The 18,037-nt window shown below is 37.8% G+C and overlaps 1 protein-coding gene across 1 annotated transcript in view; it reads right to left on the minus strand.

Annotated features, from left to right (window-relative positions):
* The window catches only part of LOC125237475 (protein unc-80 homolog), a 70,307-nt gene that overhangs the window by 38,613 nt on the left and 13,657 nt on the right, over positions 1-18,037 (minus strand). Inside the window, 18 exon segments of the mRNA XM_048144585.1 lie at positions 95-228; positions 1,357-1,545; positions 5,052-5,249; positions 6,197-6,341; positions 7,195-7,224; positions 7,659-7,798; positions 7,879-8,141; positions 8,144-8,253; positions 9,336-9,439; positions 9,716-9,815; positions 10,209-10,366; positions 11,066-11,256; positions 11,438-11,654; positions 11,968-12,133; positions 12,684-12,829; positions 12,934-12,954; positions 14,119-14,145; positions 14,574-14,895. Of these exon segments, the coding sequence (XP_048000542.1) occupies positions 95-228; positions 1,357-1,545; positions 5,052-5,249; positions 6,197-6,341; positions 7,195-7,224; positions 7,659-7,798; positions 7,879-8,141; positions 8,144-8,253; positions 9,336-9,439; positions 9,716-9,815; positions 10,209-10,366; positions 11,066-11,256; positions 11,438-11,654; positions 11,968-12,133; positions 12,684-12,829; positions 12,934-12,954; positions 14,119-14,145; positions 14,574-14,711 (2,477 nt within the window). The 5' untranslated portion in view covers positions 14,712-14,895.

Consider the following 18,037-nt stretch of genomic DNA (forward strand, 5'->3'; position numbering starts at 1 on the left):
ACAGTAAGAACCGGCTTGCCAGACTATGTCAGATAGTGTTGTCATATAGAGTAGATAGGATTTATCCCTACGAGAGAGACTCGTAGTTATTTACCTGAGAATGATATGCAGTAACATATAATATGGGCAGTCTAGGTCCTCCTCCTCTCTCTTTTCCCTGGTACTGTCGCCAGTTTCCACGTTGGTTGAATCTTGACTTTGTGCACAAGGTAGCCCGGAGTCTCTGCCCTACAACAACACAGAACAATATAGCTCTAAAAAAATTCAACCATGTATTACCACTATACATTTTAATATATAGATCTGATGTAATATATGTTTATGAATTGCTTAATACGCTTCAACATATCTGATGGCAAGGAATTAGACCGGCTCCCTGAGTAGCTACGGACCTCCCATAGTAAATACACATAGCTGGGCACCGTTAATCAAATAGTTAACTTCGTTAATCGCTAATCCGTTACTAAAAAAGTTAACTTCGTTAATCGTTAAAGCGATACATTTCGACAAATTTAACGTAAGTTAAAGTTAATCGTTAATCCGTTAACACGTGAAAAAAAAAGAACTTTTCTTTAAATATTTAGTTGCATCAGTATCCACTATAACGTATTATATTTCTGTAAAAGGCCGAAGTACAGCTAGCCTATTGAACTCTAGGCTGCACGTGGAAGCCAGTGATCGCCTGAGCTACTGCCAAGAGCTGTGTCAGGAGAGATGCAGGCGGTGACGGGACTGTTGTGGCACTTTGGGCGGTAGAGGCTAGGGAAGCGAATGTGGTCGTAAATAGGGCTCGAATTTGCTGCCCTATCACTACAACAGTCGCCATGGTAAAGCTTAGGATTCACCGAATCAAAGTTAGTAAAAGCAAATCCACGTGAAGAATACTTTTTTAGGTAATATTTTGGACTTTTAGCAATCGACATTAAACAAACCTAGGATTTACCGGCAAATCATAGGATTTGCCGTACTTCGGGCTTTTATAGTAGCGTTAGGAACGTGTTTTTCGCAGCGCAGATGGCGCCTGTGCCCTACTAGATTAACGATTAACGGACTCGGAGAAATTTAACGGAAGTTAACGAGTCCGTTAACATTTTTTCAAGTTAACTTAAAAGTTAATCCGTTAATCGAAATGTTAACTTCGTTAATTAACGATTAACGGATCAACGAGTTAATGCCCAGCTATGTAAATACACACATACATACATACACATAGTTGAATTTGATCAGACTTCAGAGGAGGCGTTACTTTACTGACTAGAAATACTGCGTATAACGAGGGTCAAAAACAACTTTTTGACCATTACGTACATAGTACAGTTAAGATTCGATTGTAAATATAGCGTAATAGCATTTTACCTTGTTATCTTTATCCTTCATAAACTCCGTCAAGGGGTCGACACTGCCCGGTTGGTTGTCTTCAACATTGGTACTGTTCCAGTTTTTATGGACCCCGAGTTCCATTAGTGTGTCTACTAGATTCAGTATCACTTCCATCACTCGAATCGATATGTAGTAGCTGTCCATCACACATACTGAGTAAACAGCCTGAAATGAATTATACTTTTATTGAAAGTGCTTAGTTAGATGGTGTGCGAACTCATATACAATAGGATAGTTTCCATAACTAATAATTTTTAAGAAAAAAAAAACCGTCACCTTTCGGGTTCTGGTGAAAGCTACTTGCGAATGTTGGATTATGTAGAAATGTGTAAGTATTTTTTAAAACTGCTTTTTTGCTTTAATTACTAGATGACAACACAAATGAATATACGTATAACGTTAAGGTTTGAGGAGTTTCCTCAATTCCTCATGAATCCGATTATATTATAAGAAATCGAAGCTTGACAAACTTTGACTTGAAAACTCAATATGCTTAACAAACATAACTAAATAAATGTCACTGTTCTGAACTTAAATGCATGCTTTTCTTACAAAAATACCAAAGTCACTATGAGTGTGCCGTTCAGATTTGAGGAGTTCGGTTCTGACTATCATCAGCAGTTCCACTGCACCAAATGTCACTGTTCTGGACGTAAGTGCATGCTGTTCTTATATTATAAAAATACCGAAGTCATTATAAGCGTGCCGTTCAGATTTGAGGAGTTCGGTTCTGACCATCATCAGCAGTTCCACTGTACCAAATGTCACTGTTCTAGACGTAAGCGCATGCTGTTCTTATAAAAATGGCAAAGTCACTATAAGCGTGCCGTTCAGATTTGAGGAGTTTGGTTCTGGCCATCATCAGCAGTTCCACTGCACCAAATGTCACTGTTCTGGACGAAAGTGCACGCTGTTCTTATAAAAATAGCAAAGTCACTATAAGCGTGCCGTTCAGATTTGAAGAGTTCCGTTCTGGCCATCATCAGCAGTTCCACTGCACCAAATGTCACTGTTCCGTACCTAAATGCATGCTGTTCCTTTAAAAACACAAAAATCACCATATGTATGCCTTTCAGATTCGAGGAGATCCCTCGATTTCTCCAGGATCCCATCATCAGAACTGGGTTCTGAGAAAAATGGGACCAATCTGTATGCATATACATTCAATCAAAAAAAAAATTTTCAAAATCGGTTCAGTAACGACGGAGATATCGAGGAACAAACATTAACATTAGTTATGCGGACGATATGGTGCTGCTGTGTCCGTCAGTCAGTGCGCTAGTGAAGCTTTTGGAGATCTGTGAGGAGTATGCAGTCGCACATGGTCTGAGATACAACACAAGTAAGAGCGAGCTACTAGTTTTTAAAGCAGGCAACAAGGCCTTTGATGAACTACCACCAGTCAGCCTGTGTGGTACCGCTCTTAAAAGGGTGACGCGTTTTAAGTATCTCGGACACTGGGTGACTGATACTCTTCAGGACGACACAGATATAGAGAGGGAACGCAGGGCATTGGCGGTACGTTGTAATATGCTGTCCCGCAGGTTTGCGCGGTGTAATGGGAATGTCAAAATAACGCTATTTAAAGCATTTTGCCAATCCTTTTACACGTGTAGCCTGTGGACAAATTATACTAAAAAGGCCCTCAGTGCCCTGCGTATCCAGTATAACAATGGGTTCAGGATGCTGTTGGGACTGCCTCGTTATTGCAGTGCGTCAGGCATGTTCGCTGAGGCCCGCACTGACAGTTTCGGTGCTATAATACGCAAAAGAACTGCCTCCCTGATGCGTCGCGTGCGAGACAGCTCCAACAGCCTTGTGCGCCTAGTGTTGGAATCGCCTGCTTGTGCTATCTGGAGACACTGGGATGGTGTACATATGGAATCCAGAGGCCAAGTGTATAATTTATTATAGTTTTAGTTTTTTTTTTTTTTTTTTAGATGTAATAAATAATATGTAAATGTAACTAACATAGGTTTAAGGGAATGTACACTAACACTATGGATTTTTCCGAAATAAAAATTATTGAATTGAATTGAATTGAATTGAAAAAAAAAAAACATACAGACGACTTGATAACCGTCCTTCTTGAGAGATATGAGGCGACGGTTAAAAATAAAATGTTTTATGCAGTGCACGAAATAAAGCACCACATAATTGGAAGGTAAATATGGACAGTAGTTATGTTTAATAGTTATTTGTTATACAAGGGGGCAAAGTTGTATTTTAACACACGAGAAGTAAAATACATTTGCACCCGAGTGTAACACAAAACTTTTCCCCTCACTATAGCGAGGAAACTACAACGCAAAAAATGCGTTTATCACTGCTTCCAGTAGTTCCACAGGTGGTAAATCATCTTTATTACTAGATTCACCTACTTTTATCAATTTTAAAGCAGTCAATTTGACTTTATTCAAGGTCAAATTACTTTACCCACTAGTGGATAAAATGCGTTTTTACCCGCTGGTATTAAAGGACAAAACACGTGTTTCCGAGCTAGTGAGGGGAAAACAATTTCTATTTAATAAACCTAAGAGAAAGATATAAAGTAAATGAATGGACCGTGACGTCACCCCTCAGTATTTCATAGTAATTCCATATTAGCAAATCGTTTTGACAGTTCTTAAAAAGAAGCTGATTTGACTAGTAGGAAACTAGCCTATTTAGGTAACGTTCAGCGCAGTAGTAAAATTCACAGGTGAGTTGTTAAACCATGTAAATGCGCCCTTTAGACTTTGACTTTACGTTTACTTTAGATTTTATTTGTATAAGGGCCAGTTGCATCAACCACATTTGACAGACACATCATCGTCACGCTGTAGAAGTCTATGGAACTTCCCATACTATAAAATTTAACGAATGCTTTAACAGTGACAGACGGTTTGGTGCAACTGGCCCTAAAACTTTACGAGTTTTCAGCTTGGTTTAAAAAAGTTTAACTAACAAAAATTCAGGCACATACGATTCGCTTCACAAGCCGGGTTTTTAATTTACTAATATTTTTTTTCGAATGTTTGTCATTTGTGAGTGTTGAATATTGTTCTTCAGTAAGGGCCCATTTTGACGGTACGAGAACTCGCATACGAGTTTTATGCGATATTTGATGGCTGTGTAAAATTGTATGTAACCTCAACAACCCGCAATGTAACTAACATCGCATACGATTTCGCACGCCGTCTAAATCCGTCCTAAGTAAACATTTTTTCACCACACCAACTGATAAAGGCTTTCTTTGCTATTCGAAAACAGATAGCAAAATTGCATTTTATCCACAAGAGTGCAAAGTAATTTCATACAAATTTTAACTTGATGTTTAAAGCTGGGTGTTGGAATTCACGTATAAATGATGATTTTGAATCATAAACGTTAAATAAATTGAAGTATTTTATTTATTTTGATTTTTTACAGTTCATATTTTCATAGTGTTGGTGTGGTGAAAAATTCTGTGTTTCACTCGGTGGCAAAGTTTGTTTAACCTTCGTGCCTTGATACCCTCGCAACGCTCAAGATTCCACTTTTTGAACCATTCGCTACGCTCGCGGTTCAATATTGGAATCTTTCGCTTGCTCGGGTATCAATATTGGCACGTGCGGTTAAACAACAACTTTGTCCCCTTGTAAAACAAATAACTATTGTCGCATACAACTGAATGCTACCTTAATACCTACCTTCAACACAACTTGGAAGTCGATATCCCCGTCTTTAGTAATGTAGTGTATAGAGCCTGGCGCGTCCTGCACCTCTTCAACCACGTATGTGATGTTGGAGTCAGTCTGGGAACGGGTCAGGCTTGGCTTTCGCTCCGGCGTCGCCATGTGTTGTGAGCCGACCATGCTGACGGAATCCATTTGCGATTCTAGCGAGCCCTGCGTGAAATACATGAGTTATTTTGCTGCTTATTATAACTTTTGAACGCCACGTTTAGTTTGTACGGCGCTACCTCTTGAGTCTTAACGGAGCGTGCGTCGGTTAAATCAACATTTTGTAAAAATACTTGTGCGAATTTTTGAGTGCGAGCAACATTTGCTGTGAATCAGAGTGGTTCAGGTAGGTCAGAAAGACAGACTTTAAACTTAGTTTTTTTCGAATTAACTTTTTAAAATATTTTTTTTAATTATTTTTTAGAGTAGGTACCTTCCTAGTCTGTTAATATTTTTTCCCCTCACTAGCTCGGAAACACGTGTTTTGTCCTTTAATACCAGCGGGTAAAAACGCATTTTATCCACTAGTGGGTAAAGTAATTTGACCTTGAATAAAGTCAAATGAACTGCTTTAAAATTGATAAAAGTAGGTGAATATAGTAATAAAGATGTTTTACCACCTGTGGAACTACTGGAAGCAGTGATAAATTCATTTTTTGCGTCGTAGTTTCCTCGCTATAGTGAGGGGAAAAGTTTTGTGTTACACTCGGGTGCAAATGTATTTTACTTTAACAAATAACTATTTTTGATGAATACTTTTGCATGTTACATTTTATCTTGTTATTTAATGCATGTTAATTATAAGATGTAATGTTTTGAAAAGAAGTGGCCCGCCGAGTTTCTTGCCGGTCCCATAGTGGATACCCCCCTCCCAACTGAGGGGGGACTGAAATCTTTCGAGGCTGAGGCGTAGGGTTAGAGCCGGCGTAGCTTTATTTGGCGTCCATATGCGCATTGTAATATGCCTACTTGAAAAATATTTCATTTTCATTTTCAAACATCAGATAGTTATTAGTCTGTCATCATAAATCAAAGGTCTGGGAATAAAGCACTCAAATTGAGTGACTGAGCTCTTACTATAATCGCACATATTTATTTATTTAGATACATGCCTGTTGAGTTTTGGAAAGATAGTCCGGTGACGGCGTGGGCGTGTGCTCCGTGACGGTTATAATCGGGTTCTTCTTCTTTTGCATATTCGTGGGCATCGCGCCCGCAAACCCATGCGCTCGCTCCGTCTTTATCTCTCCAATGTATCTGCAATACCGTTCTCACTCCAATTAAAAGAAAAACAAAATTTCAGAGGGACTAGCACTGGCCGTCATATCGAGAGGTGAATGGCTTTATGAGCCCAGGACTTCTTTCACGCGGTAGATTGTGCTAGGTCCCTTTGTCACACCAACTTCATTTTTTATCAGATATCAAATTTAGAATCACAAAAGCCAATGCGGTTTTTATAACGGGTTGACCCGTGGTTTAGTTATGTTCTACTGTATTTACTGTGCTCATGCTATGAAGTATTGCAGCAAGTATTTCTCTATAACATGCCATGTTTTGATTTATTTGAACACAGTAGCTTCTTGATTACATGTTTTTAAATGAAAGCGATTTAGTGCCGAATGCAACTCACACCCTAACTAATATAAAAGAGTCGGAAGCAGTTGTAGGCTAGCATAGGTATAAATAGATACTGTAGCTTACATGTATAGGTGCGTCTCTATCCATCACCCTGACCATGAGGCGTGGTAGATTTATGTTATGCTTATATGTTTAACTACAATTAATGCGGTTATTTAGAACTAAACGACAATCTAAATACAAAAACTTAGCACTGATATACGCATATGGACGACATGTTGCCTGGTGATTTTAGTGCGTGCATACAACCACTTTGATGTTTGTGCGTGTTTAGTGTGTGTTCTTGTGCTCAACTTGTATCAAAGTAATTGTTAACTCGTCTAAGCCTAGTCAGATAGCGCGCTCGCTCTAGTATACTTGATAGAAAGTTCTAGGCGTAAAGAAAAGTACGCGACAACCGGAAGGGCCGGCAAAGACAGGCTTGCAACTACAACGAAGCGACTACCTACAGTCCTCGGAATAGTTCACTTACCCATTGGAGGCTAGCTCGTCTATCAGACAGCTAGCGACCCAACGATTGTCCACAATAAGGTACGGGATAAAGCGTTAACAACACGGGAGAAAAGAAAATACATATGTTTAAACAGGAAATGTCAGAGAATGTGAGGAGGTTTAAATCATGCTGTGCTGGATTAGAAAAAATGTAACAAATTCAAATTGTTAGCTAATTCGAATGTAATGTAAAAACCGCGCTAATTAGTATTGGTATCTAGCGAATCAAAGATCCTAAGGAATTAAAAAAGCTTCTATCATAAGTACCATAGCTCATAGCTTCAAACGCCTTAAATGTTGTTACTTGCCATAATGAATTTAAAATTACTAGTTTCACCTGCCTATAATTTTATAAAAAATATACTTTGCAATGCAAAAGTAATATTGGAAGGGGATGGGCAAACATTAAAATAATGAAATCACATTCAAGATATATCAACTCACCTAAGACTAGGCATACTTTTTCCTTTGATCAGATTACAGGGCAGGAGGTCTCCGGTAAGTCGAGGGGCTATCGCCGGGAAATGAGTTCCTAAAGCAGAATTCGGTCTATCTTCATTATTATCCAAACTTCTATGATACTCCTGAAAACAAACACGAGTGTTGATTTCCATTCTAAAAGGAAACATAAAGCAATAAAGAGGTAATAAAAAGAAATATCTACAGATAGCAATCTTACGGCAGTATGAAAACTGAACTTGTGATCATCATGTCCAATTTTCTCTAATGCCTTTTCCGATTTCGAGAACATTTTCGTTTCTACAAAAGCTTTGAGATCGGCCATTTTCATTTTCCTTTTAACTTTTTCGCTCGCCCTTCTCGTCAGGGGTTCCTCCTCAAGTTTGGGAGACGCGGGGTATGATATTTCTGTGACTGGAGACTCTTTCAAATCGGGGACTTCCATGAAGTTTTTTAGAGAATCTCTCTTTTCATTTCGGGGCTTTGATATATGGAAACTTCTATTTTGGGGATGGGTAGTGAATTACTTCTTCTTCTTGGTTGTGTTTGTTTAGATAGGTCATCGCATATGTCACGTAATCTGAAAATAGAAAAGTCTTGTAAGCATTTGTCAAAAAAGAAAGTCAAAAAGTTATGGATTTAACTGTCATTGTTACCATATGATAAACGGAGTCAAAAATCAGTTTGATTTTCCAGGATCTACAATAAGGTAACGGACCCAATCATGGACAGTTTAAGAAAAAATTTCGCGTCTTTGATATTTCACTCATAAATGTAAAAATTCTACCGCTAAGCGTGTTAAATCTTGAATGTCCAATCCTTCTTTTACATTTCAAGCGTATTGCAGTATGGATACTCCTATTGGTTTCTTCATAGTTAACAAATTAAAAATAGGTGTTTTTTCTCCAATTATGGACGGCAGTTCTCCAGTAATGGATCCCCCATTATGGACAGTGAAATAAGTTTAAAATTTTACTTTTAAAGTCAACTGATACTCAATGAGTCAATATTATATACCATAAATGCAATTAGTTTGAGTTATTTTAACATAGGATTGTTTCTTGTAAATTTTGGTTTTGTAAATTGTTCCTTGTCCATCATAGGAGGTAGGCAGTTTTTCGGTTCCAGTAATGGACAGTCGCACAATAACGCCATTTCTTTATATTTTTGGAGCAACAAACTAGTATGTTTTATACCTTATCTCATGCCTAATGCAGTAAGTAAAACGCATTCAAGTTTACACCGAGTATTATTTTTTTATTTTTTTTTACATGAACTCAACTCTCTTAGCAACATTACTAAGAATTCGTCTTGATATTTTTTTCAGTAAACTGATGAATTTTATCTTGTCGCCAAATCCTTCAGAAATAACCGAATTAATTGAAACTTCAAAATGAAACAGCTCTACAACTCTAGTTTATGGTACATAGCCGTCAGTTTTTAGAAACTAATTTTAGATACTTATTTTTATGGATTTGTGTTTTTTTGTCCATAATGGCATCACCGTCCATTATGGGGTATTTCACCTTACACTGGGAATAAACATTTAATTTGTCGGTATTTGTTTTACAGTTAGTACTTTCCTTGCTTTGAAATTGATGCAAGTTTTAGTTGCTTGCTTGCTTATATGTATATACAATTAATAATTATTAAAATAACCACCTGTTATAAAGGTAGTGCAGGGCCCAGTGGATGCCATCCTCCGTCCACTGCGTGGTAAATAGGCACCGGAGTGTGGCAACGTCTAGGAAAGTAGCCGATGATACCTGCCAAAGGTTAGAAACATAAAATAACGCCTCTTTTAGCAACATAGATAATATCTATTAGATATGCGCCACAAATAGGAATTATGATTTGTACTACAAGTGTACGTCAGGCGCTAATATTTAGGATGTATTCAAGAGGAATTTTTCAATAGGTTCTTTAAATTATCATAGAACTTTCATTCCTTCTGAGCTTTAGATAACATGACAAATTCAAAAGGTAGTATATTTAACGCTGAATGTTGGAAAAATATATATTTTGTATTTTATGTCACATACATGTGCCTGCTTGGCTGAACATGGTTTGTCCACGGGACTCGGGGTTGGTTTAGGCTTCGAAGCGGATCCGCTGTCCGACAGAGACTCTTTGTCTGATGAGCTGCAAATTACATACGAAATATGAATGTATGAGTAAGTCTAATTTCATTAATGTTGTGTGTGTTTTGTTGTATTATACAACAACTCGTATACTCAGTTTTTAGTAGATTGTAGGTAATCATTTTATCATTAAATCCTAACTGACTAGATGGTTGAAAAACTATTAATAGGCGTTTGGTGTCATAACGTAGACAAAATGCCCATCGTTAACATTCCCTAGCGAAAGAACCGCAACTCGCTCTGCCGGCCGAACTACGTAATACCGAAGAGCGATAGAGACAGATAACTACGAAACGCTACGGAGCATGGATGATTAGCATCTTGTCTACTCGCCCTGGTCTCTTTAGTCAGACATAACTACTTAGTATAGATTGAATTACGCATTTTGAATCACCTCATCTTTGTGACCTGCGGCAGTGGCTTGATTCCCGGTAGTTGCTGTTTAGTTCCATCAGCCTTGCGAACTTGGAAGAGACTGGGATCAGCAGAATAAACTGTATACGCTTCTTTAACGGCCCCACTGCACACCTCGCTCGGAAGACGATAGATAAACTAGAAACAAACACGAAAGTTTTTAAAATTCTACCTATATTATCATACTTACCTGAGCAATTCCCGAAAAGTTTGTACATTTGGATTACATTTCCGATTTGGATAAAAATTGGTAGGCTGATCTGATAGAGTCCATGATGCATAACAAAAAAGGAAAGTTTCATACAATCAACCTAGGACATTTTGGGAAACCTAGTGGATCTTGCTCAGCATCATGGACTCTATCAGACTACCAATTTTTATCCAAATCGGAGACGTGATCCAAATGTAGGTAAAAACTTTTCGGGAATTGCTGACCAACATTACTGTTATTTTGATCATAAAATATTGATCATAAATGTCCAAGCACTGGCTTAGTTCTAAAGTCTGGGGGTTGCGGGTTTGAAGCTGTACGAAATGTCATTTGATATTAAATTTGTCAGTCGCTTTTCGGTGAAGAAAAACATCGTAAAGAAACCGAACTACCTAGTGCACATAGGGCCTAGTTTACCCTCTCTCACGGCAGTCACTTTCTTAAAAACTAGTGTTTTTTTTATGTGATAGGAGGCAAGTCAAACGAGCAGACACGTCGCCTGACAGTAAGCGATCAATGCCGCCCATTGACATCTATGCCAAATCTTGGCATTAGTTGCCAAAGTGAGCAGTGGCAAAATGCCGAGACAATGCTAGGAAGAAGACAAGTGTTAAAGATAGACTCACCACATGTTCTTCTTCAGTACTTGAGCTTTCTTCCGGTATAGTTTCTGGGAAAATGGTGTCTTTTGGCGATGAAAGCCATGGCTCATCCTCGGTACTACCTTGCTTAGATGGAACCTCTGATTGGGACATAGATACGGTTTGACTTGGTGGGCTGCCATTTAATGTTCCACCATCCTCTTTTGAAGGTTTACCTATAAATAATATTTCATAGCCAAGATCATACTACTTAATACTTATTAGAGAGAATTATGAAAGCAAGTTACTGTGTCAACCTACAAAAAACTCAAAAGACTAATAGAAAACATTCAACTAACATGATCCTTTATGAGTTGATGACAGATTATCTAGTCATTCTATTAATTTTGTACTTACGCCCTAAAAATACATCTCCATGTTGTGGCCTTTTAGTAACCTTACTTCCTAAAGGTTTGGGTTTGGGCTTCACAAGTGTGGTGAAACAGGGGGCATCAGGGTGTCTGTACTCCCAAAAACCTTGCCATATCTTCAGGCCATTCTCCAAACGGAAGTTATTTGTGAAATCTGACTCTTTTAAGTTACCAGCAATTGGAGCAAATAGAAAAACAAATAGCTGTAACAAAGGAAAGGAAATAAATTAATCAAAGATCTATAAAAAAATGTGTTTAAGAATATGTGTTTATTCAAAATATGACATTTAAGAATCTGCAGGAAGCTCAGCCAAATTTTTCCTTCCCATACAAGAAAAATTTCATTCTCATTTTAAGAAATTAAATTTGATTTTTAAGAGGGTGTAACTTATTGCAGACTTATTTAAATAATGTCAAATTTAAAGAGTCTTCACTTCCACACACATCCTTATATCAACGACAATTTGGTGCCAACTGTACCTAAGAATTGACTTACTATTACATACAAGTACTTACCGTCATGATAGGAATGGAGAAAAGGTAGTGGAAAGGGTTTGTGTGAAAAATGCCAGCCTCATAATCAGCCTGGCAGCATTCATCAGATGCATCAAGTATGATCCAGTGCAATGTGTATAGAAGTTTTGTTTCCACATTGCCGAGACTGGACATATTGTCTTTTACCCTGTAAAAAATAAAAAATAAATCATAAAAATATCTTTATTTCTAACCATGGCACATGTAAAGTTAAATAATAATAAATAAATAATAATAAATATTATAGGACAATCTTACACATATTGACTGAGGTCCACGGTAAGCTCAAGAAGGCCATGTGAAGGTGTTGTGGGCACTCAGACAATGATATATATATGTATAATATATAAATACTTATATGCATAGAAAACATCCATGACTCATGAACAAATATCTGTGCTCATCACACAAATAAATGCCCTTACCGGGATTTGAACCCGGGACCGCGGCGTAGCAGGCAGGGTCACTACCGACTGCACCAGACCGGTCGTCAAAGAAGTTGAAAGTTGTTACATTACATTAAAATAGAGCGGCATGGCGCCCTGAGAGGGCATTGCAAAACAGTTTTATGTCTATTTACCATACAACTTGGCATCTACCATAATGTTGCGAAATTTCCTAAGCAGTAGCACATAAAATATGGTGCCCATACTTAATAAAACATCCATTACTGTATCAAAGAGCATTCTTTCAAGTACCTGTTGTGAAGTACAGCAGCTAACGAGTGCATAACGTGTGGCAGAGAAGCCTGCACAAAGCGCCATCGCGGGATTGCTTCTATCGCCTGCGAGAGACTTATGGATAGGCCAAAACGAAGATTCTGGACCAGGACCTTCTCGAAAGACTGCAATAAGAAGAAACTTCGTCAGGAAATTGTATTTATTGGTAAAATTAAAATAGCGAATGAATAACACAGATAGTTTATGTTTAGTTTTATTTTTGACTTACCTTGCAAGCCTCCTTTAGCTCCTTTATGCAAGAGTAGAAAAATCATTAAATAATTTACACGTAAATGCAGTTTCATAAGAATAAAAAATAAATGTAAACAAATTAACTTCTTAACACTCAACTGTCATTGTGACAGTGACAATCATACAAATTTCGCGCAAATTGCATGTGTTGCTATATAAATTATTTATTCCGGTTATATGTACCAAAGACATATGTAACTCCGTATAGACGGATAAAGTCTAAGAAAAAAACGTACCTCTAAGCCCTAGAGAAAAAGGTACGGTGGTCTAGATGGCGTTACACCTTTGGGGAACGCTCGGCTAGATGGCGCTAATATTAATATTTGACATTTTAACACAATATCAAGCTGACAATATGGGCCAAATTGTCAAAACTGAGGTTCAAAAGTTTTAAGCTAGTGTCGAGAGATGGCAGTCTATGCACTGTCATTACACATTTTACTTTGACAGTAACTCTCTATAATACTCGATCCTCTTTGTATGTACCTACTGAAATTTAATATTTTCATAAGAGTGCTAACAGGCGGGTATGCTGGACCGCGACCTTATTCCAGTCAGCTCATCTCTTGGATAGGTAGACCAATTTCATGATTTTATAAGTATGTCAACACTACTCAAAATGCCCATCGTCATTGGTCAAGAGGACGTCATCAGTCACACCAATGTTGCAAGTTATTTTTTGTAAAACGTAACTTTACGAATACAATACAATACATATTGTATGAGATATTTGCATATCCACGTATGGCGCAATGTAATTATTTAAGTATACTGAAAATGTTGTGCTTCCCCACAGATCCAAGTTAGCTCAGCCCTCGTGTCTTAAAACCCTCGTAACGGTCAATTTCAACTTCTTGAACCACTTGTTACGCTCGTATTTCAATGTCGAAGTTTTTGCTTACCTACCATTCGGATATCAGTATACAACAGCAAGGTTTAAGTTGTCGTTTGTCCCCTTGTAAATTGAAATTAATTTTATCTACATTTATAAGATAATTGTATCGCTTAACTTCAAACTTGGGTAAATCCATTCTGCTATAAGGTTGGTTATCTATCAGATCAATATTATATTTTTTATATAATCAACCTTAAAGCCGAATGGATTTACCCAAGTTTGAAGTTAAGCGACTCAATTGTAATGTTGAAGTCGATAAAAACTTACGTGATGGCCTTGTGCTCGTTGGCAAAACTGTGGACAAAATGATCAGATTACTTATTTACGTTAATATCTGTAGATATTATTATAATTGGCATTCTAACTCTCAACTCTCACCTACCTACGTACTAGATAGGTACTTTAGGAGGGTAATACTTATAGGGAGGTAATTATTCGGGGGAATTTCAAAACGTGTAAAGATGGAGTAGTTGTTACTTTCGAGCTGTTGTTGCACATATTAAGGTTAAATTACTCAATGATTGATCCCGTCTCCAGAGAGTTGTCTTAAAACCTCAGAGTTATTGATTTGAGGAGATCTGAGAATATTAGATAAGTAGGTAGTTTACCTCATTCCTTCAGCAATTCGGAGGAAATTGATTTTATTTTGGACCTTATGTCAATTTTTAAATATAAAAATAGTGATTTTGTGCCTCTTGTATAGAAGATACTGGTCTACTTACCATACACGCAGCATCATGGACCTTCCCAAGCCTCGGCCGTACGAATGGCGACGACTGTGTCCACAGGAATATCTGCACGGGGATCGGCACCAGCTCGTCTGCGCTGGGGTCATCTTCCGGCAACATGGGGCCCCTCATGGTTCATCTTATTGATCCGGAAACGACACAGATAGTGATTAGATAACCCCACACTGTAAGGATATCTCAAATCATGGTGCATGTGTTTAAGATTTAAGATATTCCCACTTTCATCTCACCACTCACGTGTACGAAAACTTGATTGCCCCCCAGCCACCCATTTTCTTATGTACGGCTTCTTATGCTGTAATCGATTTTGGTTTGTTTTAGATGTGTATTTTTTTAAATATATAACATATAACGAATTATATTTACATAAAAAGTATTAATTATATTGTAACCCTATCGTAAGATTATCGACGGACATGTAAACTTTCTTCGCACGCACGTGATTAAAATCCCGATGCTGACCAAAAGTTTTTGATTTTAAATCCGTGCGCCGTCATTATCAACTCGTTACGGTTACACTGATTTATTGCTTTGACATTTAGAATAACACGTAAGGCGCACCAAAATGTTTTAGTTATTTAAAATAAATACATAATATCGACACTGTTTACATTTTGGCGAAGGATAGATGGTGTGCGCGGAGAGGAAAGGACGCGCAGTCATCGGAGGGAAGCGACGGAGAGTGAGGCTCTGCGCAACCCGTAGCCTGTAGGGTCGGCAACGCAATGGGAAATTCCAGTGGGTTCATATTTATTGCTGGTAATAGGTAACATACATTTTGATAATAATATGCATGGGAAATGATTTAACAAAAACAAAGGAGATGTTCATGATGCATGTAAATTGTAACTGCTTCAAAATCGTGAGCTCGACAAAAATCAAAAAGTTTAATGAAAAACAAAGGAGCTGCTTTATACGAGTATGTATTTTAACAATTCTAGGATAGTGGATCCAACTCCGAATCAACATTTACAAATTATATTTTATAATGTAACTGGTCGAATCCGACGGTAAAATAGGTTGTATGTATATTTGGAATGATACAAATCTGAACAATCAATTGTTTTTTATTTTTCAAAAATCGAACTACAGAATCTGTACCTACCTCTGTACTGAAAACCAGATAGGTATACAAAATAACATTTGGCAAGCAGTATAAACCAAATAAACTGCCAAGAGAACGAAGGTACCTGAGCCTGTTTTGCCAACCCTCCACGGGTACATTGATTTGTGCGCAGCCTCCCGCAGCTGGAGGGGCAATATGGCGCCTGTTTCAAGCGGCCCGATAACTAGGTCACTATCATGTCCATTGAAAATAGTCCCTATCTTTTTCAACTGCTTTTTGAAGAATATATTATACGTAATGTTACCTATCTATGCAAACTGACGACTGAAGGTTGGCAGTATCGGGTGTTGTATTGTACGCTGTTTGCTGAAGGTGTTGGATCGACTTCCCTGACAGAATAGTCACTTGAAAATTTGGTCTCGGTACTCTCGGTCTAACTTAATCATAGATCTATTTTACCTTCGGTTATGATGTGGTTATGATTTATGAAAATTTAGCTACTTAATATCGTCATACTGCCTACTTTCTCGCTTTTTACTACCAAATGTAAAATGCTGGAATGTCGGGCAATTAATAGCTATTTGTTATACAAGGGTACAAAGTTGTATTTTAACGCCGAGTGTGGAATTGAAAAACGAGCAAGTGAAAGGATCCTATAGTTGAACCACGAGCGAAGCGAGTGGTTCGAGAATAGAATCCTGAACTTGCGAGTTTTTTAACACACGAGAAGTAAAATACATTTGCACCCGAGTGTAACACAAAACTTTTGCCCTAGCGAGGAAAGTACAACGCAAAAAACGCGTTTATCACTGTTTCCAGTAGTTCCACAGGTGGTAAATCGTCATCACTAGATTCACTTCACTTTTATCAATTTTAAAGCAGAAAAAAACCGGCCAAGAGCGTGTCGGGCCACGCTCAGTGTAGGGTTCCGTAGTTTATCGTATTTTTCTCAAAAACTACTGAACCTATCAAGTTCAAAACAATTTTCCTAGAAAGTCTTTATAAAGTTCTACTTTTGTGATTTTTTTCATATTTTTTAAACATATGGTTCAAAAGTTAGAGGGGGGGGACGCACTTTTTTTTCCTTTAGGAGCGATTATTTCCGAAAATAGTAATATTATCAAAAAACGATCTTACTAAACCCGTATTCATTTTTAAATACCTATCCAACAATATATCACACGTTGGGGTTGAAATAAAAAAAATATCAGCCCCCACTTTACATGTAGGGGGGGTACCCTAATAAAACATTTTTTTCAATTTTTTATTTTTGTACTTTGTTGGCGTGATTGATATACATATTGGTATCAAATTTCAGCTTTCTAGTGCTTACGGTTACTGAGATTATCCGCGGACGGACGGACGGACGGACGGACAGACAGACATGGCGAAACTATAAGGGTTCCTAGTTGACTACGGAACCCTAAAAAATGACTATATTCAAGGTCAAATTACTTTATCCACTAGTGGATAAAATGCGTTTTTACCCGCTGGTATTAAAGGACAAAACACGTGTTTCCGAGCTAGTGAGGGGAAAAAGTATTAAAACTCGGATTTGTGGCTGACCGTACAACGGCTAAGATATTGCTGTTAGCGTAAATTTATGTATTTCATTGCCATACAAAGGAAAGTGCTCTTGTGTAATAGAATTGACATTGGCAATGTCACCTACAGTTCTGTTTTCTTTATACCAGATGGTGGCAAACAAGCATACGGCCAGCCTGACGGTACGCAGTCACCGTAGCCTATGGAGGCTTGCAACTCATGTTAAGAACTGCTAACAATGAGATTATATTATGAGAGCTGTGGTAGTAGAAATACCTAAATCAGCGAGACCTTGTACAAGACATGTTATTTGTGTTTTTATATAGAAATTGTTATGCGGGCACAGTACTTTTGTGCAAGTAATGTACCTGTAGATCTAGATGAAGCCCTGAAAACGAACAGCACATTTTCGTAGTCAGCTAAGGCCGTTTTCACATTATCCGATCCGATATCGGATGTAGGAAGGATGTAAAATGTAAGATTTATGCGCTTCCAGGTCTTCATTTATGTATTTAATATATCATTATTACTAAAAAACGATATAAAATGCAAAAATTGCGGATTTAATGCAGATGGCACTTTCCTACAACAGTTTTTGTCCGAGGCACCATCGAACTGCCGATATCGGCAGGACGCTTCCGACATTTTTGGCATGCCGGACCCCCCGCCAGCTGTCGGCCGATAATATTTGTATGTGTGCGTATATAATGTAGGTATACGTTTGTAGTAGTATGCGTGACAAAAATGGCGTCTATTAAACAGCTGTTAATGATGAATTTCTGTTGAAAAAAAAAAGATTGTAATTCATCGGTCCGAATTGCGGATA

This window comes from Leguminivora glycinivorella, chromosome 2 (assembly GCF_023078275.1).
Source record: "Leguminivora glycinivorella isolate SPB_JAAS2020 chromosome 2, LegGlyc_1.1, whole genome shotgun sequence".
NCBI lineage: Eukaryota > Metazoa > Arthropoda > Insecta > Lepidoptera > Tortricidae > Leguminivora > Leguminivora glycinivorella.